General features: G+C 40.3%; 1 protein-coding gene across 1 annotated transcript in view; it reads right to left on the reverse strand.

Moving 5' to 3' along the window:
- The window catches only part of ALK (ALK receptor tyrosine kinase), a 169,957-nt gene that overhangs the window by 5,306 nt on the left and 137,884 nt on the right, over positions 1-26,767 (reverse strand). The window contains exons 13-20 of the mRNA XM_070734303.1: positions 24,466-24,556; positions 22,887-22,951; positions 21,241-21,370; positions 10,774-10,871; positions 10,240-10,332; positions 4,566-4,667; positions 4,103-4,237; positions 1,447-1,537 (exon numbers count right to left, since the gene is read on the reverse strand). Coding sequence (XP_070590404.1) covers positions 1,447-1,537; positions 4,103-4,237; positions 4,566-4,667; positions 10,240-10,332; positions 10,774-10,871; positions 21,241-21,370; positions 22,887-22,951; positions 24,466-24,556 — 805 coding nt within the window. The remainder of the gene's footprint in view (positions 1-1,446; positions 1,538-4,102; positions 4,238-4,565; positions 4,668-10,239; positions 10,333-10,773; positions 10,872-21,240; positions 21,371-22,886; positions 22,952-24,465; positions 24,557-26,767) is intronic.

Raw genomic sequence — 26,767 nt, forward strand, 5'->3', positions numbered from 1 at the left:
ATCTGTTAGGCAGAAAATAAGACGAATAAACCATTCTTTCATATGAGTAAAACATGCATGGATTCCATGTTTTCGGTGTGGAAGTCATGCTTATGAGTGGATTCTTCAAGACAACAGTGCCTCTTTCTCGCACTCATTAAACCAGTTAACAGAAGGCCTGTTGTTCTCTTAAGATTCAAAAAATTTGAAAAAAACTTTTCAATTTAAAAAAAATAATAATTTGTGAAGTGTGCACACTCTCACTGTGGTTGATCAATTCCACTGCTATTATGCATATTATGTTTAATGAAATATTGAAATGCTAGGAGTTGATAAAACAAAACAAAACTTTTTTTAAAGATACAGTATACAGTATTCGGATTGGGTGAAAGAAATATTTAAATATTTAAGAGACAGGCTGTACTTCTGATCTGCTGCCCCATGAGGACCACCAATTATTATATTTTTGGAGTATAAGATGCACCTTCCCACATAAAAGAGGGTGAAAATGTAGTACGTCATATCCCAAATGTAGTCTTGCCCAGCCTCTCAAATGGGGGCTTCAGAGGCTGAAAACAGCCTGTGAAACCTCCTTTTCAGAGGCTTTTTTTTCCAGCCTCTGAAACCTCTGTTTCAGAGGTTTCAGAGCATGGAAAAATGCCTCTGAAATGTAGGTTTTAAAGGCTGGAAAATGCCTCTGAAATGGAGGTTTCACAGGCAGAAAAAGCAAGGCACAGAGCTCACAGCAAACCTGTTACTAAAGTTCACTTCTGGGAATAGCTGATTGAGGGTATTCAATGAGGCCATGCATCCCTCAATCAGCTTTTTTCTTATTTTCTTCCAAAAAAACCTAAGGTTCATCGTCCGAAAAATACAGTACATCTAAAAGAAGATATGATTGTCTTTGAAACATATGCTGCAGATATAACAATGGTAAATATGTTGGGTCCTGTTTTTTAAAACATTTACTCATTTTGGGTGTATTAAACACCTGTTAAAATGATATGGGATAGATGTACTTGAATGTGAACCTGGAGTATATTTCTAGGATGTAGCTTTTTCTAGTACAATGACTTCACGTTGTGCCTGCACTAGCAGCCAAAAAACATTACTCTGGTTTGGGAAAACCAAATAAAGTATAATTAACTTCAGGTGTGCTGAAGACTTAGCAGGTTTGTGCAAATATAGTCTATTCAAGAAGGACAATAAAAGTCATAGATAAGTATCTATCAAAGCTAACCATCCCTTTTAGATATGGATGGCCTATTCTTTATGTGGTTGTGAGATGAACTATTTTTTAAATACATTTGCATTCCCCACTTGCCTTGCTAAGTGAGGGCTGTGAGCCCAGAAATTTGAGAGAAAGACATTATCAATATACTATATTCGGTAGGCTTGGCATGTTTCCCTTTTGCCTTTTCCTGCACCGTGTTACACACAGCAATCGAGCCTGAGAGAAATGGTTACCTGAGTACAGTATTCAATCCTTTCCAGAACAATGGCAAAGTCTGGCCGGTCTTCTGGCTGGTGTTGCCAGCATTGGGTCATTATTCGATATCTACAACAGAATGAGGACAAAATGGCGCTAAAGGACAGATTTAGGTTGGCATTCAGTTTGTCACAGCATAAGAATAAGCAGTATCACAATGACATTTTTTAATACAGTGATACCTTGTCTTACAAACTTAATTGGTTCCAGGACGAGGTTCCTAAGGTGAAAAGTTTGTAAGATGAAACAATGTTTCCCATAGGAATCAATGGAAAAGCAATTAATGCGTGCAAGCCCAAAATTCACCCCCTTTGCCAGCCAAAGCGCTCGAAGCAAAAACACAGAGGTCCGGAGGTGGGGTTTCGAGGATTTTGGTGTTTTTGCGATGCTGCAATTTCACTGATGCTCCCTTCGCTGGGAAACCCTAACTCTGGACTTTCGTTGCCAGTGAAGCGCTCATTTTTGAGATGCTGGGATTCCCCTGCTGGAATTCCCCTGCAGCATCGCAAACACATGGAAGTCCGGAGATGGGGTTTCCCATGGAGGGGAGCCTCAAGGGAATCCCAGCAGCGCAAAAACAAGTGCTTCACTGGCAACGGAAGTCTGGAGGTGGGACATCCCAGCAGCAGCGGTAGGTTTGTAAGGTGAAAATAGTTTGTAAGAAGAGGCAAAAATATCTTAAACCCTGGGTTTGTATCTCGAAAAGTTTGTATGATGAGGCGTTTGTAAGATGAGGTATCACTGTATTACCATTCAAAAATGAATTTTTGATCCTTGTCAACTAGCATCGTAGCTGCAATTTGAAAACAATAGAATGGCATCCAGCCATTACTTGGCTAAAACTAGATGCTCACTCTAGACTAAGCTTTATATAGGGATATTGCCCAAATAACATACTGTGTGTGTGTGTGTGTGTGTGTGTGTGTGTGTGTTTGAGTCATAGTTAACTCCTGGCAATTGCCTGGGTTAGTCCCTGACATTTTCCAGCAAGATTTTCAGGAACAGCCATTGCCATTTTCTTGCAAAGTGGGTGGGCAAGGTCATTACAGCTGGGATGGCATAGCAGGTAGAGTGCTGTACTGCAGGCCACTGAAGCTGACTGTAGATCTGTAGGTCAGCGGTTCAAATCTAATCACCGGCTCAAGGTTGACTCAGCCTTCCATCCTTCTGGGGTGGGTAAAATGAGGACTCGGATTGTGGGGGCAATATGCTGGCTCTATTAAAAAAGTGCTATTGTTAACATGTTGTAAGCCGCCCTGAGTCTAAGGAGAAGGGTGGCATAAAATTAGAATAAACAAACAAACAAACAAACAAACAAACAAACAAACAAATAATAAAATTTGTGCCTAAGGTTGGACTAGAATTCATAATCCCCTGGTTTCTAGACTGATGCTTAATCACTACACAAACTAGGTCTCTAATATCGATTTATATAAGAAAAAAATGTGGAATATTTCACTAGCAGTTTCTTAGAACCATGAACTTATTTATACTTTAGATTATTTAAATAATTTTTTCAACTTCTACCCTCAAAAAGACCAAAACAACTAGACACAGGACCAGTTTCCCCCCCAAATGCCATATACTTTTTAACAACTAATTCCCACAACACTGTCAAATAATTGCTAAGATTGCATTAGTATTATGATTCTCTTCCTTACTATTATTTATCTCTTCCCACTTATTACTATAACAGTGTTGCCTGTGTCTTTCAATTATATTGTTTTTATTTGTTTCCTAGTATGATTTCATAGCTTATTAGTAGCTAATAAAAAGTTGTACCTTTTTATTCTTGATGAAAGTATTTTCTTCTCCTTATGTACACTGAGAACTAAGAAAAATCCCCTGTGTCGAATCACACTTGACCAATAAAGAATTCTATTCTATTCTACACAGTTACCCATAATTAAATAAATTAAATCTACATTATTTACAAGAAAAGGCCTTTAATTAATACTAGGGAATAAGAACTTTGAATAACAGAATATCTATTGATTAGGATGGGCTATGATGGCTGCGACTAATCATCAAAAATGAGCCTCTCTTGAAGCAAGCAAGAACAGCCATCCTATGTCCTAATGAATAATGAATCTGTTATTCCAGATGCTGATCCTGCAACAAAATGGCATGTTAAATTTGGGGGAACTCAAGTAGTGCAGAATTACCACTTATTTCTAGACCGGTGTTTCCCAACCTTGGCAACTTGAAGATATTTGGACTTCAACTCTCAGAATTCCCCAGCCAGCATTCGGGAGTTGAAGTCCAGATATCTTCAAGTTGCCAAGGTTGGGAAACACTGGTGTAGACAATAAGAAACTCCCTAAACAGGTTATTTTCAATGCTCTCTGAATGTTGATTGCTTAGTACCAAGGAAAGGAGTTCTCTACAACAAAGATATCCAAACATGGCAACTTTAAGATTTGTGGATTTGAAGTCCACAAGTCTTAAAGTTGCCAAGATTGGAGACCCCTGCTCTACATCACAGCTTTTTGCTTCTAACATTACTTGTTTTATCAGACAGATGCCCTGCATATGTGTCTGACTGATTATATATACATATAGCGGGGGGGAAAGTCAGAAATGAAAGCAATTTAATCTTTGGCATAAGCTTATGGAGCATGAAAGTTTTCATACACAGGGCCAGGGCAATTTTTGGGTGGATCCATCCTCCCTCCACTTGTGACGAATTCCAAGACTTCCTGGTTACTTTTACTGGGATATGGCATATATCCAAGCGAGAATATTTCCCACAGCAACACTCCAAATGACCTGGTGGCAGAAAAGCAAGAAATAAAACCACAAGTTTATTTGCAGAAATCTGAGCAAAATTATCTAAACAGTAGGGCAATTCTTTCAAAGTCCTTTATGTTGCATGCATTCTAACTATTCTCTCTTGGTAGCTTTGGATCTATTCCTTTCTATAGTGTGTCAAGGAACTGTGACACCTCTTTGACAAGCTATATTATTTGGCAGAAGAAAACAGCATGCTTAAAGAACTTTTCAGCTTCTATCGGGGAAAAAATGTGAGCACTGGTATTTTAAACCTCCGAGCAGCTGTTGGCTTGCCAAATGGAAAGAAAATTCTGAGCAACCCTACCAGGTATCTGTTTTGGATGTAAATATCCCTTCCATGAAGGCTTCAGGTGGCATCCATTTGACAGGCAGCATTGCACACCCTCCTTTTCTGTAGTAGCTGGCTCTGCAGTCGAGGAAAGAATATTAACAAGAGTTAAGTGTTGGCTCCTTCAGCAGTTTGATTGAAGTGGGTAGCTCTGAGAGCTCTGCTGATGACAGCTGGGTGACTGTTTTCTTTCTCTCTTTTATAAGAAAAAGGGGGAATATACATCTTTTACTTTTCTAAACAAAGCAAATGGCATTGATGATTATTTGTTACGTATAATTACATCCTTAAATCTGCTTGAAGCAATAGTTCCACTCTTCAACGGCAACAGTTTGAATATGGGGAACCAAACTGTGACTATAAATTGCAATGTGGGATCAGGTGAGAATTTCAGGGATGTATCCACTTTCAGAAGGACGAGGGGGCATTTCTGTCACACGCGGGCTCAATGCTTCCTCTCACAGAGCAAATGTAGACTAAAGGTAGAACTTAATCAGGAATATTTATTTATTTATTTGTTTGTTTGTTTGTTTATTTTGTCCAATACACAATGAGGGTTTTAGTGGGTATATATATATATATATACACAGAGTAAAATACATGATGAAGGTTATAGAGGAGATACTCATAGTAAAATATATCTATGAAAGAATATAAAAGAAGATATAGCAATAGAACATATCAATGAAAGAATAGAAGAAGAGATATAGGAATAGAAGAAAGGCATAGGAGATATAGGAGAGCAATAGGACAGGGGACGGAAGGCACTCTAGTGCACTTGTACTCGCCCCTTACTGACCTCTTAGGAATCTGGATAAGTCAACCGTGGATAATCTAAGGGTAAAGTGTTGGGGGTTAGGCGATGATACTACGGAGTCCAGTAATGAGTTCCACGCTTCGACAACTCGATTACTGAAGTCATATTTTTTACAGTCAAGTTTGGAGTGGTTAATATTAAGTTTAAATCTGTTGTGTGCTCTTGTGGAGGAGATGACCAGGCTCAGCCCAAATGCGTCTTCAGTCCCAAGTCCCTGCATGTCCCCAACAGAGATCTAAGTCCAGCTCATCTTGAATGCTTTCTTAATCCTACTCATTTTTGTTAGTAGCTCAGATTCCTATGGAGAATTTAAGCTTGCAATACATCTTTACACTCATTTGGACTGCCTGAATCTCTTGATTTCCCTGGCGTTTGACAGTATAGTAAGTGGAGAAGGAAAGTGTGTAGAATTTTTATTCTTTAAGGTAAACTATAAAACACAAGTCATAGAATTTGCCCTAGAAATATATAAAATGTAAAAGACATTTTAAGTCATTTACCCAAAAGGAAGATGGCCCTAGATCTCAGGAAATTCCCACAAATAACGAATAAGGAGTCTACAGAGAGGGGCAGCATACACATCTAATAAATACATAAATAAAATAAGAAACTAAAAAGCAAAATGCTGTCCAATGCTTTTCCTACTTTGTCGATCTAGATATGCCAACTCTCTATGAATCTATTGCCCAGGATCACCTACCTAATAAATAAATCAATGCTTGTATGGAACACATTCCAGGGTCATTCTTTGGCAAGCGGACCAGGTGTCCCCACTCGACCACCTTCAATTTCAATGAAACATTGCACATATATTCCTTATGGTATAAAAGTGAGGTGTGCAAAATTTTAGACCTACACATGAAACATAGACTGATCTCCTTTTTTCCAGTAAAAATGGCAATGGTTGGGAATAAAAGAGAAAGAGAGAGAGAATAAAGTGGTGACTGAATGGAAAAGGGCAAAGAAGAGGGGGGGTTTTAAAAGAAAAAAAACAACAACCCCCAAAACTAGACATAACCAAAGCATAGAATAATGCAACAGAAAAGGAAAAGGGAGAAAACCCAACTAGGATTACAAGGAGTTGAAACTCCTTAGCCTTTCCAAGAAGGACGTAAGCTTCTTGCTCTTCTTCAAAGTGATCTCCATCCTAGTAAAAGGCCCTTGGCTACTTCTCTGACAAACCTTGGTTTCCAAAAAATTCTTCTTTTAGCTTTTAGCATTCTCAATCAGAGAATATGAGGTCTCCCATCAATTTACATCTTGAAGAAAATTTGTCTCCCTAGCTGGTACATATGTAAATACATAATTAGAGAGTAATGATATTAACCATATACAGTGTTCCCTCGATTTTCACGGGGGATGCTTTCCGATACTGCCCGCGAAAGTCGAATTTCCGCGAAGTAGAGATGCGGAAGTAAATACACTATTTTTGGCTATGAACAGTATCACAAGCCTTCCCTTAACACTTTAAGCCCCTAAATTGCAATTTCCCACTCCCTTAGCAACCATTTAGATTATTACTCACCATGTTTATTTATTAAAGTTTATTTTAAAAAAATATTTATTAAAGGCAGACGAAAGTTTGACGATGACATATGACGTCATCGGGCGGGAAAAACCGTGGTATAGGGAAAAAACCCGCAAAGTATTTTTTAATTAATATATTTGAAAAACAGTGGTATAGACTTTTCGCGAAGTTCGAACCCGCGAAAATCGAGGGAACACTGTACAGTTTAAATTCAGTTTCAATTCAGAAGAATCAAAGCAAATCTAATTTTCTTCCTGGCTTCACCCATTACATGAATGCTTTAGTCTGGATCTGGTTTCTCCTATCCTTGCTTATTTTTTTCCCTTTATTTTCACAGGTCAGCAGATCTGATTATGGCTCTTGCCATCTTGTACTTGTCTTTTGATGGCCCTTTGACAAAACTGCTCTTCTTTTGGCCTCATCTGACAAAGGATAGGCAGAAATGAAGTTATCTCATTTGCAACTTGGGCTGATATGAGCCATGGTGTTTTATGTAGGTGTCAGGTCAAAAGCCATCATGTGGAGTTAGAGGCTTTGGCCTGCCACAGTAACACAGCATTAGGGAATTGTGAGGGGCAGGAGAGAAGTTATAGCCACAACAAATTCCTTTCCCCGTGTCCAAGGTCATCTTTTGTTCTGCGTTAACTGTACGAAAGAGGAAGTAGGTGAATCCCTGCACCGGACTGGTCCACGTGATTGCACTTGTGGGTGTAGGCAGGGCCGCCGATAGGCCAGTATTACTGCTACTGGCATCAGGGGCCTGGCCAAATTGAAAAATGGGGGGGGGGGTTAATACATAATTGGTAGGTCGCAAAATAAAGTAGTTTTAAAATGGTGGGGGGAGGGGGCAGACACTTAGGCTGTATGGGGCCCCAAAATTCCTGATGGCGGCCCTGGGTGTAGGGATGTGAGATGAACCTTAACCTGGGTGGAGTATTGGAGAGAAATTAGTATTGGGATGAACAAAATGTAAATCGAACCTTTTGCTTGAGAACTGGAGTGGATTCTGATTTATTTCTCAGATGTTATTTGGGGCATTGACAGTATAACTTATATGACTATATAAACCAGCCTCCTGAAGCTGGAATTCTCCAACTGTATTGGGGCTATGGGTTTTGCCATTTCTAGTCACTACCGCCTAACGTAATACTAGGAATTGTAGATTCATTGTAGTTGCTTGACATACAATATGCCCATAAACTTCATTGTCCTGGAATGAATAATCCAAACAATTCACTTCTTTTATGTCTTCCATGTTTACTACAAAGAATACATTCTCAAAGGGAAGTTTGCAAAATGCCAAGAAAATCCCCTTATCCAATCCTGTTTATGAATAGTCCAAGCTTTTGGTTTGTTGCCAGAATCAATACTGTACAGAAATATGTGGTGAAGTAATTCTCCAGAGTGACATTAGAGGGCACTGTGAGGACAATAATGTACATTATCAAGATCAACTGTACTACAGTAGATTATTCAAGCCTTCCCATTTAACAACTGCAGATTCATTAATCCTGGTGCCCTGGAGAAATTCCAGAGTCAGTAATTACATTCATCATCCCCAAACCCCCTACACTTTACCCTTAGATTATCTACGGTTGACCTATCCAGATTCCTAAGAGGTCAGTAAGGGGCGAGTACAAGTGCACTAGAGTGCCTTCCGTCCCCTGTCCTATTCCCCTCTTATATCTCCTATACCTTTCTTCTATTCCTATATCTCTTCTTCTATTCTTTCATTGATATGTTCTATTACTATATCTTATTTTCTATTATTTCTTAGATATATTTTACTATGAGTATCTCCTCTATAACCTTCATCATGTATTTTACTATGTGTATATAGATATACAGTGAACCCTCGATCATCGCGAGGGTTCCGTTCCAGGACCCCACGCGATGATCGATTTTTAGCGAAGTAGCGGTGCGGAAGTAAAAACACCATCTGCGCTTGCGCAGATGGTGTTTTTGCTTCTACTGCCGCCCGCCCTTCGCCCGCCCACCCCGTTGCTCGCGCAACGGCTTCCCTGGGTGCCCGAACATCCCAGCTTCGCTCCCCAGCTGGGAAGCGGATCTAGGGAGTCCCCACCGCGCGCGCGTTGCTGGGGAAAGCGCGCGCACTTGGGAACATCCCAGCTTCGCTCCCAGCTGGGGAGCGGATCTAGGGAGTCCCCACCGCGCGCGCGTTGCTGGGGAAAGCGCGCGCGCTTGGGAACATCCCAGCTTCGCTCCCCAGCTGGGAGCGAAGCTGGGATGTTCCCAAGCGCGCGCGCTTTCCCAGCAACGCGCGCGCGGTGGGGACTCCCTAGATCCGCTCCCCAGCTGGGAGCGAAGCTGGGATGTTCCCAAGCGCGCGCGCTTTCCCCAGCAACGCGCGCGCGGTGGGGACTCCCTAGATCCGCTCCCCAGCTGGGAGCGAAGCTGGGATGTTCCCAAGCGCGCGCGCTTTCCCCCAGCAACGCGCGCGCGGTGGGGACTCCCTAGATCCGCTTCCCAGCTGGGGAGCGGAGCTAGGCTGCCCCAAGCTCGCGCGCGCCGCCCGCCCGCCCACGCTGTTGCCGGCTCCGCTTCCCAGCTGGGAAGCGGAGCTAGGGTGCCCCAAGCTCTCGCTCCAGCCCACCGCCGCTGGGGTCTTACGGGGCAAGAGGGGGAAGACCCAGGGAAGCCTCTGCCCGGCGGGGAAACTCCACCATCTATGCATGCGTGGAAGGGCACGCATGCGCAGATGGTGGAGTTTACTTCCGGGTTGCAAACTAGCGAAATAGCCCTTTCGCGATCCTTGAGGACGCAAAACTCGAGGGTTCACTGTATATCCACTAAAACCCTCATTGTGTATTGGACAAAATAAATAAATAAATAAAAATAAATTCTCCTGACCCTTCTTCCTTACTTTTATATGTGATGAACAGTGACAGTAGCAAAAGAGTGTGTATGGGTCTGGGCAACACAAAAATGGATAAAGCTTCAGGATAAGGCCCTGCTGCTTAGTAGGAGGAAAATAGAGAAAACAAGGTTGGAGAGGATTCTGTTTCAACGCAATACCAAAAGTGGCTGATAAAATAGTAATAAACAAGGACTAATAATAGTAATAATACACAGAATGAAGATATCCATATCCATATCCTCCTGAGTACTGCAAAATATAAATATCTGAAAAAGATCAATGCAAACAATAAAATAAATCTTGTGGAAGCCTGAGAGAGAGAGAGAGAGGGAGGGAGGGAGGGCGGGAGGAGGAGAGATTATAGAAAGGAATGTTATATATTCCCTTATAGACGTTATAATAAGAAATAATAACTAATATTTCTCACCTATATATGTCCCTGGCCATCCCAAAATCTCCAATTTTAGCTATTCTTCCAGGACCTTTACAAGTAAGGAGGCAATTTCGAGCAGCAATATCTCTAGAGAAAGAACAATTGGCTGTTTTAAAAAATTAATTACTGTTAAGTTACTGAAAAGCTAAAGTTACTGTTAAAATAATCGAGCACGCTCACTTTCCAAATAGGAAAGCCAAAATTAAAAATCCATAAGTAGAAAACTTCAAACTTGCTTTGAAAAATAATAATTTCTATATAGGACATTTTGAGCTCCTAAAGGAAACACAGAATATACAGTACTGGTAAATCTGTTCAAGAAATTTAAAAAAAACATACCTCAGTTCCTTCTTTTTCTTGTTGAAAGCAGCAGACCTCTAGAGGGTGGTAGTACACAACCATTGTTGTCCATGGCTTGTATACTAACCTGATGCAAGTCAGCCACAAACCAGACACATACACACAGAGAGAGAGAGAGAGAGAGAGAGAATGGTCCTTCTGCAATACGTAATAGTTTTTCCTACTGACCTGTGAATGAAGTGATTTTCTTCCAAATACTGACAACCACAAGCAATATCACGAGCTACATGGAGCAAATCCAGCATGGTTAGTGAGGAGGGATGGGTCTAAAAGGAAGAATCGAAGAATTATTTCAGGAATATGAAGAACAAACAAGGACTGACAATTTTTTAAAAATGGGAAATCACAGAATCTGTTAGAATTATATTATTGCAATTCTAAACACTTCTTTCTAAGGTCTTGATCCTTGTTTTCTGGGCATCCAATTTTTTCTACTTTCTTTGTTGCCAATAAACAATTCTATGCAAAGTAAGTATAAATAAGGGGACAAATTTTCTAATCAACAGAAGCTTGATTGAACCATCTTTGAAGTCACTCCCAACTAAATATATGCTATTGCATCTCCAACATTAATGTCTAGTGCTCAAATTAGCTTCCCTCCCACTTTTTTCCTTACTGCAGAACCTAAATTCCTGAACAGGAAGCATGAAACTATATAATACAAATAACAGTTCTCATTTATTTTCCCCAAATATCAAGAACCTAGTAGTAATGGAACTCACTACCTGACTCTGTAGTATCATCACGTAACCCCAAAAACTTTACCCTTAGATTATCCACTGTTGACCTGATTCCTAAGAGGTCAGTAAGGGGCCTGCATAAGTGCACCAGAGTGCCGTCCGTCCCCTGTCCTAATGTTTCTCTCTTATTAGTATCATGTATATAAACATTGTTATATCTTTCTATACTACCAATACGTACTTGACAAAATAAGTAAGTAAATAAATTTTAAAAAATAAAAGAATGAGCATGTAACCTTTTTGAAAGTCAGATTTTCTCCAAATCAGATCCTGTATAGATATGGACCAATAGAGACCAAGAGGAAAATTATTTTTGGCATGATATGTGGCATTTCTAGATATTTGATAGTCCAGGGACAGAGGAGATTATAAATAAAAAATATTTTTCATTGGACAGCTGGAAAAATATAAGTACAATTGACCCAGTCCCATATTATTTTGTGATACCAAAATAACCTGCTCCAATTCATTTTAGAAATTTTATTTTGTATAGGTATTTGTATGTGTATGTATATGTGTGCGTTTGCGCATGTGTTTGTGTGTGTGTGTGAGAGAGAGTGTGTGTATGCATGTGTGTATGTATATATATGGATATACCTCAAAAAACATGACATGAAGTTGATTTCGAAAGAACTAAATTAATTTCTGAAACCGAACACTTCAACAAGAGAATAATTATGGAAGCCATTGAAATAGAGAAACACCACCACAACATGAATAAACATGACAATGCCTCCCACCTACCAGACATCTGGAAACTAGCCCTAATCAGTGAACGAATCCCAGCCACAAAAACTGACACCGGACCCAGAACAATGCAGGTTGCCACCACCAATCACCCTCACCAGACCCAAAACCATACCCACCCCACAGACAAAATACAACCACCACCCAGAAGCCAAATCACAGCGGCACCTCACACTACACCTCCCTCCAACACCCATACAAAGCTAACTGATACACACCATAAACACATAGCCAGACTACAAACTTGGAGCCAAACCAAACCATGTTACACTACAGGCATTCATTACAGAAAAACTGACTAGTCTGTAGGCATCAACTGCAAAAGCTACTCACGATGTCAACCCTAATCTGCAAACATTAACTGCATCAACTACTCAAGGTGTTACACGATCAATTAATCAGGGTGTTACAACACAGCCAACCAACTCATTTGCAGCAGTTGAACCAGTACTCCACACGCCCCCACCAATATTTATAGAGCAATGGCAGCTCAGACCACGCTTTGTTCACCTTAGCACGAAGTCAAAAGCACCAGCCTGAAGATGACGAGTGGGACCTCGTAAAAACATCACCAAGATTCTATTAAACTTACATTGGAAAAGACCCTTTTTAGGAAACCTGAAAAACCACATGCAGGAAAATATTTCAATAAAACAATCTCCACCAGTCTGATACAACTGAGAATGAATTATGAAAGTGACAGGTCAAATCATGTAAGTATTTCAGGATTGTAGAAAATGGTCAGAGAAGCACATCCATGTTCATGTTCACTGAATGCTCCAAATTGTTGATTTACATCTTAAATGGCCAATACACAAGAATGTAAAATGCTCCAGTTCGTGTATTTTTTATTGCACTTATATGCTGCCCATCTCCCTCTGCAAAACTACTCCTATTCCCTTCCCTATTTCAGATAAAAATAAAATTGGCTTATCTTAAAAAAAAAATCTGAATCCACAAAGGAGCTAAAGAAGTAGGCTTTAAAAGTAACCCTCATCACCAATTAAAGGGAAGAATCTGTAGAAATCCGTAGCCTAAGAAAAAGTCAATCATGCAGGGAGTTCTGATTCAACAAGAGGTAAATGTTTACTTAGCATTATACTAGGGATATTTATCTTCAATGTGCTTTTAAGATGTTTGCACTGTCTATTGCTGTATATCTATTATTGTTCTGGAAGTTCAGTACTCTATGTTTGATACATCTTGGAGCAAGCCGACTTGAGTCCACTGGAGAAGGGTGGCCTGGAAATTCAATAAAATAAAATAAAACAATAAAATAAAATAAAATAAAATAAAATAAAATAAAATAAAATAAAATAAAATAAATAAAATAAATAAATAAATAAAATAAATAAAATAAATAAATAAAATAAAATAAATAAAATAAATAAAATAAATAAATAAAATAAAATAAATAAATAACATAAATAACATAAATAACATAAATTAAATAAAATATAAAATAATAAAATAAAATAAAATAAAAAAGTTCCTTTCAGAGAGAGAACTGTAATGAGTCTCTCTCATATATTACATTTCATCTTTTAAGCTGCATTACTGAAATAAAGGAACTTTTGCATGATATTCTAATTTTTTGAGTTTCACCTGTATGTTAGAAACAAATCTATCCCAATTTGTAATCTGTGCCAATCCTTTATTATCTTTTTTTTGAGAGAGAGAAAGAAGAGAAGAATGGAGTGGAGAGGAGTGGAGAGGAGAGGAAAAAGGGAATCCTTTTCAAAACACTTTTTCTGTTTTGAACATCTCTATATTTTTTCTCCATTGCTGCTAATTGGTTTACCAATGACTACTTAAAGCAGCAAAAAATAATAATTTTTTTTTGCTTTTATTTCATTCTTTTTTTTACTGTTTAAAAAGATACGGTAATTTTTATTTATTGCTTGTGAAATTGTTCTATCTCTAAAAAAGAGATTGGATTTTCATCTTCATATCTATGGCCACATCAAGTACTAGACATCTGAAAGGCTTTAATCCAGCTGTGTCATAAACACCATCAGGATTTTAAATTACTCAGCTCTTCCTCAGTAGCATGTTGAGGGCCATCTGACCTACCTCCACCCACTCAATTTGACACTATATTTTCCATCACTGCAGTTTTGTTGGTTAAAGGTATAGGAGTGATTCATCATGGCTTTACCTGTGCGGTGTGATTTGATTCCTTTCTGTTGTCACTTTAGTGCATCTTTCTATATGCTACGTTCCAGTATAGGTACCTGCTTTCTTTAAGTGGGCAGATGGAATGACCTTGACACTTTGGGTGACCTTGCTGTGAAATACCCATTTGACATATCCTACTGATGTTCTTTGCTCATTCCTCATTCCTCTCTTCCCTTGCCATGAAAAGACAGCCCATTCTGGGGGTTGGAAAACAGATGATGTATGTTTTATGTAAACTTTTATGCATAGCTTTTGTCACAGTCTGGTTTAATGGAAAAAAGAAAACTTCTTGTGCTGCCTTTTATTTTATGTCTGTTGAAGTAGAAGCTCTTTCCCCACCAAGGGCAATTTAACAGAGTAATTTGTTTGAGATGTGAAGCGTTTGCACCCATTTTGTAGAGCGAGGCAGAGTACAGGGCTAGCCTTGAAATGCTGACGAAATTCATTTTCCAGTTCTTGGCTGCTCTTCATCCAGATGAAAGGAGGAGGCAGCTAGCTAGAAAAGGATGTAGCTGCCATTTGCAGGTACAGGTGGGGAAGAGGTAAAGTAACACCTTCCCTTGTTAGGTCAAACTTTGTAAAAGGTGACTGCAAAACAAATTGATTCCATTGTTCAGCATAATCACTGCTCTGTACCACACAACAGTGGGAAATTAATGCTTTTCTTCCCGAAACGTCTCCCAATTGCTTTTATAATGCACAAAAAGCTTTTAACTGCTTAGGAGATAGTTTTACGTTCTGGAGTTTTCTGCTCATTTCAGTTCCGAGGATATGAATAGTCTTGTATTTCTACCTCTGTTAGCACCATACTCTTGCAGCAATAAGATCTCACCATTAAAAGCGTTCTGAATTAAATTGAAATGGACTTGGAGGAGCTAAAAGAAAAATAGTACAGCTAAAAAAAACAACAACAACCAAATACAGCACGGTTTGAGTAAGTTTTCAGTTTATCATAAGAGCAGGCAGCATTCAACTTCGTTTGTAGCCACGGGAGCTATTGAAAATGGTGCCTCCACCATTTATTATTATTATTAGAAGGAAAATCATTGTTTAAAAGGAAATTATATGTTCTGTATGGTAGGAAGATTGCAGGAAGTTAGCACCTACCCCTCACCTGAAGGAATGAAATATTTTAGAAAATGTTTTAAAAGGCAGAATATAATATTTCTCTGGATGAGAAAATGGACAAACAGGTTTTTAGAAGGGAAAGGGACTCACTCTTAGTGGCCCCCACCTTTGTCAATGGACCATTAAAGGCCAGAGCCCAGCTCACTCATTCTGCCCCCCACCTTTGTCAATGGGCAATCTTTCTACATAGCAAGCATCTACACTCTACAGGAAGAACCGTAATAGGAATCTCAAACCCATCTCACTTGAGAAGATTACATCAGCCATGCCTGGTGGAACAAAGACAAAAGCCTACAAAGTTAGCTAAGACCTCTCCCCCGCCCCCTTGGAGTCTGACAGCCAATGGATATATTTCTTACATAGGAACAGGAATAATAATTAATAATAATAATAATTTATTAGATTTGTATGCCGCCCCTCTCCGGAGACTCGGAGCAACTCACAACAATAATAAACAGTGTACAAATCCAATATTAAAAACAATTTAAAAACCCTAATAATTAAAAGAATCATACAACTCAATCAAACCATACATAAATACAGTATTGATTCTACAACTTTAATGTATTTGCTGAAACATCTCCACCTTTTTGAAGTAGATCTTATCCCTCATCTGTTAATCTTTCCCCTCAGATGTATTTAAAATCTGCTTTAGTGAGTTTCTGATGTTACTGTATGAGCAGTTTGGTTTTATTTTGCTTCATGTGGAAGTATGTCTCTTTTAGAGATTTGACTTGTGCCAAAAAAGTTTCCCAGTGCCTAACACAGTGTTGGTGAACCTATGACTCACATGCCACAGGTGGCACACAGAGCCATATCTGAGGGAACACAAGATATCAACTCCAGAATGCATGTGTGTGCTGGCCCGCTGATTTTCAACCATTTTTGCCCTTTTTTTCAACCATTTTTGCTTTCCCCAGGGTTCAGGGAATGCTGCCCCCCCCCCCCATTCAAGCACACAGGCCTCACTGAAGCCTCTGGACTTCCGGTGGCCTGTTGGAGTGTTTTTCACTGTCCCGGAGCCTCAGAAGGTTTTTCTGAATCCAGGAGACAGTAAAAACAGCCCAACGGCCCAACAGCTTAACGGCTCAACAGGAAGTTTGTTTCTGAACTTCCAGTCGGGCTTTTGGGCTGTTTTTCACTCTGCCCAGGCTTTAAGAAGCTTTCCTGAACCCTGGGGATGGTAGAAAAAGTCTGGTTGGCCCATTGGGGCATGTTTTTTGCCACCCCAAGGTTTCAGACAAGCCTCCTGGAGCCTGGGAAGAGCGAAAAACATCACAATGGGACTACCAGAAGTTCAGAGGCTTCAGTGAGGCTTGTGCACTTGTATGTGGGGGCTGTCACGCTGTGTATCACCAGCCCCCACGAGACATTCAGAGACATTCAGTAATTAAATAGTTAACTGTGTGTATGTTAATCAGCTCCGCCCATGATGATGTAAAATTCTGTCTAGATAGCCAACATCACTTCCTCTCTTCTCCGAAGAAGAAACTCCATTCTTTTTTCTAAATCTCTAGCAATGTAGACATACAGTAAGAGCCTGGGATCAGGGATAGCTGTTTATTTGTTTTTATTAATAAAAGTAACTTCATTTTGAAGCCGTTTCTGTAACTTTATCCGTCGCCTCCAGATTTGATTCATCATAGCTCATGCGGGCTGTGATTTATCCACAAAAATCTGACAGGGGCAGGACATGTGTGAGGGAGGTCATTGCATTAGGGGTATGGGCATGTACGCACACGCCATTGTGTGTGTGTGCACCTTTTTGGCACCTGGCCAAAAAAGATTCACCATCGCTAGCCTAACACATCTCAGACTCTCTGCCTGACATTATCATTCCAAGACACACCAATTTTCTAATGCACTGGTGTCAAACGCACCATATCCCGTTGCCGTCATGTGATGCTTTGTGATTTTTTTTCCATTTGTGGAGGTGGGGTGGCCATGGCCTGCATATGACGCATCCAGCCCACAGACCGCCAGCTTGACACCCCTGTTCTAATGTCATGTAGAGCAATGTGGGACTATTATCACTGCCTTCTGTGCATTATTATCCCACAGCTTATCTAGATGGTGCTTAATTCAGCAACCTTCACACCAGAGACACGGTTGAGATCTACACAACCATTACTGACCCACCTCTCTGGATTTGTAATTATTATTATTGGGACTTAATGGTGTGATTATATCAGTGTCCTATTCCCTTGTTCTCCTCTGTCCCAGCTTCCTCTAAAACCTCCCTTGCTCCTGTAGACACTTTCTGATTTATGTTTCTTAGCTACTTCTCTGCTTCCAAGAGATCTGTCTTCTGTGGTGACATCACTGCACTTGCTGCCACATTCCTTAGTGAAAAATTGCATTCAACTGTTACAGAAAGGTTGCCTACTCTGGTCTATGCCCTTAAAGATGCTGACCGATCTGTCTCTCGGGCTTTATGTCGCCATTAAAACTCATGTGTGAGAATTCATTTTTTCCGCCTTTGTTCATTAACCAAGTTTGATGTGAAAGTAAACATTTAAATAATGTTTCATTCCAATGAAATGAATATGTTTTCTTTGTCCCCTCCCCCCTCCTTTTGTGAACTAGCAAAACTAGAGTATGCCCTGAAAAACTAGAAACTATGAACTGAAAGTGTTTAGCCTTGAGAAAAAAAATGACTGAGCTGGATGTAATAGCACACTTCAATACCTGAAAGAATGATGCACGCAAAGTCAAGTCCTCTTCTTTATCATCAAAAGTGCAGGACACAAAACAGTGGATTTAAGTTACAGGAAGTAGAGTCCAATTGAATGTTAGACATGGGAACTAATTACATACAGAAGTTGTGTTTGCTCCTTTACCCTGAGTTTTCAAAGAGAGGCTATGCCACTGATTTAACCACACAGCATACACAATAATAAAATGTCAATGGTACAAAAATATATATCCTACAATATATCATGTTTCCTTGAAAATAAGACCGGGTCTTATTTTCTTTTGACCCTGAAATAAGCACTTGGCCTTATTTTCAGGGAGGTCTTATTTTTCCACCATGTACCGGGAGGTGGAGAGGGTGGGGGAAAGCTGCCCCTCTTACCAGCAGCTTAGTCTGCAGAACAGCTGATTGATGGGTGAACTCCTGACACCGCCTTAAAGAATCCTGGCTGCTCTTGCAGCTGATGGAGGCCCAATGTGCCTAGTTTCCCTTTAAGAACAGCTGCAATGGCCTAAGTTCTTGGTGCACCCCAACATTCAATTCAATTCAATTTATTAGATTTGTATGCCGCCCCTCTCCGAAGACTCAGGGCAGCTAACAACAACATTCACCTGTCCTGCTTGCTGGCCTTACTATTGTTCATACCCTTTTGGCCACTGGCAGCCAGCGGTATTGTTCCAGATCTACTATGACTTCCAGAGAACCCTGTAGTGCACAGCTGCCACAAGAGCTACCGCCCAACAGGGCCAGGGTCCTAAGAGTACCAGGCTCAACTGGTAGCCCAGTGGAAGCAGCCCTGATTAGACCTGCAGGAAGATGCTCAGCAGCCCAGAGGTGGTGGCAAGTGAAGTGGCATGGCACTACCTGACCCTGGCAGGCCAGTGGGGTGGGGGATGCTCAGGAGATTGTAGATCTCATCTGACTGACCCCACACCAGGCAGGAGCAGCGCAACAGGGCAGCAGGGCAGCCCAGAGCAGTTCTGCCAGGAGACCACCAGCAGCAGCAGGGGCAGTTTCTCCTACCAGATGTTGCAAGGGAGTTGCGAGTGCATCAAAAATGAAAAGCAGGACTTGTCTCTTTCCTTAAATGTGCTTGCAGCAGCTGCTGGACATGGAGTGGGTGGCCCTGTACCTCTGATTGCTGCTGGTGCCTTCCCAGCATGTTTTGGAAGGGAGATAAAAATGAACCCTGCAGTCTCTCACTGATGCTGTAGAAACCCTAATCCTTGGTTGCGCCGTTGCCTAGTGTGGATCATTTTTCTGATGGGTGGATCTGCTCCTCAGAAGCCCCGTTCAGCTGTCTACAGGCCTCCTCTGGCTCATTGCAGGCCGAAATGGAGCCTTCGGAGGTCGGAGGAGGCCCTCAGAGGGCGGAGTGTCAGTGGGGCACACGAGGGCTGGAGAGGAAACTGCTTGCTAGAATTTCACAAGTAGGTAACCCAGTGTGGCAGGTTGGTGGGGAGAAGCAATTTGGGGAACATGAGGTATTTCAGTGGGTCGGGAAGGCCTTGGGTGGTCTTAGGCAGGTGGCTAAGGGGCTGGGGCTGGCAAGAGTGTACAAGAAACACCTCCAGCCCCCCAGAGAGATAGAACAAGAGTCAGCTCCAGATCACCATAGCTGATCTGCGGGTTGCAATTAAGGGGCCCAGCTACCATTAGCTGACCGGGGAAGGTAAGGGCTGCCTCTTGTACTGGCCATGCCCACCCCTTCACTAGGGCTTATTTTGGGGTAGGGCCTATATTAGATCCCCCCTCCCCCCCCCAAATCAAGCTAGGACTTTTTTTCTGAATAGGTTGTATTTTTGGGAAAAGACAGTAATATATAAATAAAATAAAAATATCACCCGTCATTAACCCCCGCAATAGCAGCAGCAAAACAATTACAAAATGGTAGAATTCTTCAAAGTCTTCTGGAAAAATTACTTATATGCAGAAGGTGCTGGTCAGTAGTGGGAAAGACAAGTGTCAAACATCACATGATGTTTCAGGACATTTTCCACCTTTACGGAACTGGGGTGGGCGTGGCCTGTGCGTGACTCATCCGGCCCATGGGCCACCAGTTTAAAACTCCTATTCTACAGTATAATAGCTTAAAAATCTTATGTTACTATGTTTTTAACATAGGCAACAAATCTTCAGATATCTTCGCATCTTATAGTATATTTTTCAGTGGAGGTGAGGGACCAGCAGAGGAAATAGAATTATATCTTCTTGATTTTATTTCAGCATTGCTGTTTGTTATGTATGAGAAGTAATCCTATATACCCCGAATATTCAAAATACATAGGATTATTTCTTTGGAATCACCAGTGATCTACTCCAAATAATACTTGGCAAATTTGGAAACAATGCCTAATTGAGACAACTGATAAAATAGCCTTCACCAACCTACTGCCCTTCCCAGAATCCCCTTTATTTTATTTTATTTATTTATTTATTTTGTCCAATACACAATGAAGGTTATAGAGGATATACTCGTAGTAAAATATATCAGAGAAAGAATATAAGAGATATAGGAATAAAATATAGGAATAAAGATGTAGGATATAGGAATAAGATATAGGAATAAAATATATCAATGAAAGAATAGAGAAAGGATATAGGAATAGAAGAAAATATATATAGATATAGGAGAGACAATAGGACAGGGGACTGAAGGCACACTAGTGCACTTATGCATGCTGAATGCTGAATTTGCCTCCCATGCTGGCTAAAAATTTTGGAACCTGTGCAATTCTTGTAGAGTTACAAAAGTGAAGAATAGTCCCCGCAATTATATAATGCTGCTCTTATAGAGGAGTAATAGTGCCCTCTTTTAGTGCAGGCTACTCTTTGAATCAGTAGCAGAGTTAGAGCTGGTTCACGTTAAATGTGAAATATTGCTCCTAAATAAATACTAAATCAACTTTCCTTCAGAGTAATTGCTTGTGAATTGTTCACTTAATCAATCTATTGTTCAGTTCCCTAATCACTTAAGACCTGCTCAATTTAATCTACAAAAGTACTAAAAATCCTTGTAACGCACTGCAGCTTTTAAAAGCAAACATTGGAACATTAATACAGTAAAGAACTAGGCTATATTTAAGTTAGGTAAAACTTTCAAGGTGAGCTGGAAGCTGAAACTACCCTGAATTATTTTTCTCTTACCGGCTTTGGCCGTGTCTCCCTCAGGAAAGATTTCAAGTCTCCTCCAGCCATAAGCTCCAGCAAAATAAAGCGAGGCAGAGCCTGTAGGCTCACTCCAATGCAGCGTACAATATTCTGGTGATTGAACTTGCTGCAAGGAAGATAGAGGGGGAAAAAACTTTTAATGAAGAAAGACACAGATTGAACCTTGCAAATTGTTTATCTAACCCAGTGTTTCCCAATCTTGGCAACTTGAAGATATCTGGACTTCAACTCCCAGAATTCCCCAGCCAGCATTTGGCTGGGGAATTCTGGGAGTTGAAGTCCAAATATCTTCAAGGGGCCAAGGTTGGGAAACACTGATCTAACCAAGCCTTTTTAAAAAAAACTCTCTTGGTCTCCTGGTACATTGGACTTCAGAGCCCATCACATTGGCTACAGTGGACATTATAAAGTTGCAGATCAATATTTGTGTTAAGCCAAATCGATGTAGTCTGGTCATCAAAAGAAAACTGCTATTGGATTGGACTATAGAAGAATATTGCAAGTCAAAAAATAATAATTTGGTCAGTGAATTTTTATATGGAAAATAATAATAAAATAAAACAACCCCCTTCTCCCCAATCCAAAAATGAAAAAAATAAAATAAAATGAACAGCTTAACATTTTATTTATAATTTTCAGCTACGGTTTTTTGCTCCTTCTTTCTTTCTCAGATTTTGAGGCTATAGTGAATAAAGATAGTCTTATGATACTTTGATGGTAACTACAAAACGAGGATGGGCCATACCCAGGAACTTTGGGTACGCCATTCCTGCAGGGGAAACGGAGCACATAGACTTGCTCTGTTGCTGTGCATGTGCAGCCGGAATGATTCCAGTAAAAAATGCTTGAGGTTTTGTGCATGGCCTGCTTTCTGCTTTCCCGCCATGAGCAGCAAAGGGAAGCGGGTGAGCAGACAGGAGCGGGCAAGCGAACGGAGCTGCCACTCGTGGCACAAGCGGTGAGGGATATTGGCCAAGCAGACAGTAGCAAGCGAGCAGATGGAAGCAGGCAAGCGGCGCAGCAGGGCAAGCGGTGGCTGTCATCTTACTTGCTGGTTTCTGGGCCTTTTTGCTTCTGCACATGCCCCCCCCCGAAATCTCTTCTGTGCATGAGAAGAAGCTGAATCCTGCACCAGGCATGCACATGAACCGGGTGCTCCTGGCCCATTTCAATAGCACCGGGAATGGTGGCCCACCACTGCTACAAAATTATTAGTATCACTGAAAGCCAACGTTCACTTTGCAAACATGTTATTCTTTACTACTCTGTGAATTTCAAGTATTCTTATAATTTTAAGAGACAATTTAATAAACCATAAAATCTGAGATTTTAAGCGAACCCCAGTGCTATGTTTAGGAGATGATCCTAATTTTCTCTGTCTTCTGTGGTGATTTTAAACTCATCCCATCTCTTATGAATGATAGTCCTGAGAGAGGGCTCTTTTATAGGCAGGTTGTAAAGTTTGACGAAAATAAGGGAAATGCAATTGCTTTGGACAATTATACTGCATTATATGTGATTCATCTGTATAAAAGCTGTAGAGTAAAAATGACTGATGCTTTTAATACTGGTAGATGTGTATTTGAGGTAGAAAAGCAGGCGAAAAATTTGAATGAACCCACCTTATTATAAGAGCTTCCATCAAGAAATCCAACTCATCTTGCTCTGAGCAAACTTCTGGCAATGTCTAGTCAAGAAAGAAGAGAGGGGAAGTGAAATTTCTTTCATGTGGAAAGTGTTTTAGATACCATCTTTCCAAAGACTATTCTGAGCCATTTAAAAGATTCCTAAATCTTTAGAAACTCCCCATTAAAAATTATTCCACAGAAACTCCGTATAGAAACTCAATTACAGTGGTACCTCATCTTACGAACGCCTCTTCTAACGAACTTTTCGAGATACGAACCTGGTGTTTAAGATTTTTTTGCCTCTTCTTCCGAACTATTTTCACCTTACAAACCCAAGCCGCTGCTGCTGGGATGAAGGGGTTTCTTTTTCCCCCCTTCTTTGAAGAAAGAAAAGGGAGGGGCAGCTTGGAGGGGGAAAGAGTTTGCATTTAAAAAAGTAGGAGAACAGCGTGCTTGCACAGGCACTGAAAGGGTGTCTTTTGAAGAAAGAAAAGGGAGGGGCACACCCCTTGCCTTTCTTCCTTCCCACTCACCCTTTAGCCTAGCCTTGCTTCTTCCACCCGCCACCTTTAGCTGCTCCTCCCTGCCCTCTGTTCACCTCCCTTCTAAAGTTTGGGATTTTGGGATTTGCACGCATTATTTGCTTTTACATTGATTCCTATGGGAAACATTGTTTTGTCTTACGAACTTTTCACCTTGCGAACCTCCTCCTGGAACCAATTAAGTTCGTATCATGAGGTACCACTGTATTTAGCTTTCTGGGTGGAATGATGAGAAATGTATTTCAACACCATTTGCAAAATCCAAGTTGAGAAAGATAGTATATTATTAGAAAAAAAAAACCTCTGGATTTAATACATATGTCTCACACAATAATAACTGCAAACATTTTCTTCCATCACTCAAATACTTTGAGAAAACTTGAGTTTTCTGTTCAGTAACATAGGGTGGTGAAATGTGACAGGATAAGGATGTTGAAGAGGAAAAGTCTGAGTCAAGTTCCCAAATGCATAGTTCTATTGGTGCTAGATTAAATGTTCATCATTTCCAACTAGCGTGGACAATAGCCACTGATGTAGAAGTTATGAGTGTCACAATGGCAATACAGCTGGAGGACTCTAGAGAAGGGAACACACTCAAAAGTATTTCCTGCTTGGGATAAGTAATATTTATTTACAAGTTATACATGGTATGTTTGTGTGTATGTCTGGTTTATAATAAGGGTTTTTAGTTGTTTTATTAATTGGATTGTTACATGTTGTTTTTTATCATTGTTGTTAGCCGCCCCAAGTCTATGGAGAGGGGCGGCATACAAATCCAATAAATAAATAAATAAATAAATTTGAAAGAACCAGATGTCAAAAACATGCCTAAGAATTAAAATTAATAATGTTTATGAACTTCAGCAATAATTATCTGAGTGCTAGTTCTGGATTCTTAATAACTCCAAATATCTATAATCAGGAACACATTCACCATTTTCCCCTCAGAGAAACTAGAAAATTAACTCAACTGTAGCCCTTGCTTTAATGTGATATGTCCTACGAGGCAGATTTGCCTCACCAAAACTTACTTTTACAGCCACTTGAAGAGGAGTGGGGTCAGTGGGGATCCCAATCACCTGGCCTTCATACACTTCCCCAAAAGCTCCATGGCCTAGACCCCTGACAAGACCAGAAGAGGGAAGATGATTTTAACATAACCCTAAAGCACAATTTTTACAATATATATTCTTAAATATGTACTAGAATGTCCAAGTGTTTTACTAACTGCATTAACTATTATGTAAACAGTGAGAGATTTCTTAATGCCATTTTACTATCGGATATAGGAGCTACTCAAGGGAGATATTTTAAAAAAGGGAGCTACTCTAAAAGATATTTTAAAATAGGATCAAATTTCATTACACCCACACAGTCATACCACTTCCAGTTTTCCTTCTGTCATTTGCAGTACCAGCAGCTGTTATACACAAAAGAACAATTTTTGATGGTAGAGAACAAAATTAATCTAACTCTTATCAAGGACAAAATATATGGGTTTGCATTTTCCAGGTTTAAAATGGAAAATCATGACGTAGTCACAGTTTTCTATGCTAGAATGGATTTCATTCACACGCCTATACAATTTTTAAATATTCTATGAAGCAAAATCATCATTGCAGGTTAAAAAAAAAAATCCAAGCACAGCTACATGTCAACTACATTAGAATCTTTCGCCCCAAAATCCTAGATCTTGTTATTCTTTAAAGTTATATAGACCTTGAAGGATAAGAACCATATTTTGGATCCTGAAATAAGCAGGAACCAAGACAACGCATATATTTAAGCACATAAGAACTGCCTGTTTCCCAGTTATTTGAAATAATTGCAGTTTTCACATTATCTGTAAAAGAAGCCCCATGGATAATATATTACTGTATAGTATATTTTTCTAAAATTTAGAAATTAGCAAATCAGAGTAATAAAAGCTACATTACAAATGCAAGAAATAAGAGTTGGCATGCCAGCCAAGGCTGGTTAGAAGACACTCTCGTAAATGCCTAAAAATATCATGAAACTGTGAGTGCCAATTTATTGGCTCTCACGTAGTCAATAATTACATTCCAGTTCTAGTTCATTATTTTTAACTGCCTCCAGTGAATTAAGGGGGAAAAGGAGTAATAGAACGCCATAGTTCCCCAAAAAAGTAGATGTGCTAGTTTTTTTGCAACCTACAAAACAAATAAGCAACATCAGCAACGTCAACCACCCAACCCCAAAATATTGTGACATCTAAAACCTGATACTTTTTATTGTAATATGTACATTGTGATTGCTTCATGACAACATCTCTCTTCAGTAGTGCCATCCAGGAACCATGCCTCCTATATGCAGGAGTTATTGTGACACAAGTGGTTAAGTGCAGTATTGCAGGCAAACATTGCCCATAGCCTAGAATTCAATCTTGACAGAACTCAAGGTAGACTCCACATTCCATCCTTTGGTGGTCAGCAAAATGGGGGCCCAAATGGTTGGGGGAAATCTGCAAATAATGTTTTTTTCATGTAAGATTGCTGTAAAGTGCTATGGGGTTCTATGCAAACCTAAATGCTTTTGATGTTCCTACATGTTTAAACCAGGGGCAGGCTTCAAATTTTTTAGCAATGGGTTCTCTGCCCAGTTGCTGGGTGGGCATGGCAATGGTAGTCAGCCTCCTGCACTATAGTGGGTGGGGGAGGGTATTTTTGCCCTCCGCGGGCTCTGGAGACTTTCCTCGAGCTTCCAGGAGGACAAAAATTGGCTGCCAAGGCTCCAGAGGCCCTCTGGAGGCCGGAAATGGGAACATTTCCAGCTTTCCTGAACTTCAATTTTTAACTCTACATGAGCCTATACATATGCCCTGCACTTACTTGCATTCAAAATGGCTGCGTTGGGACTCCTGGGAGGGGCAGGGTGGGGCCAGCTAGGAGTGGGATTTGGGGGTTCTCCAAACTGCACTGAATCTTAGCTACAGGTTCTCCCAAACCCCTGCAAACCTCCATCAGCCCAACCCTGGTTTAACCTAAGTTTGAACCTCACCAGCTTCAAGAAGATTTTGAAAAGAAGATAGAACCAGATAGGAGGGTCTTTATAGGATAATAGCTACAAGGGCAAAGAGATGTTTCAAAGTGTTATCTTCTGTTCAGCCTTGATCCTTCATAGGCAGAGGTGGGTTTCTGCTGGTTTGGACTGGTTCTCTGAACTGGTTGCAAGAATTTCCCCCTGCTCACCAAACCGGTAATGATGGCTGGTGTTTTTTTGATGATGTGTTTTCCCACTATCTGTGATATTCTGGTTTTGTTGTTGTTATTTCTTGCTTTTTCCCTGCAGATTTAATGAGTGATTTTTATTCTC

This window comes from Erythrolamprus reginae, chromosome 1 (genome assembly GCF_031021105.1).
Source record: "Erythrolamprus reginae isolate rEryReg1 chromosome 1, rEryReg1.hap1, whole genome shotgun sequence".
In the NCBI taxonomy this organism is placed as follows: domain Eukaryota; kingdom Metazoa; phylum Chordata; class Lepidosauria; order Squamata; family Dipsadidae; genus Erythrolamprus; species Erythrolamprus reginae.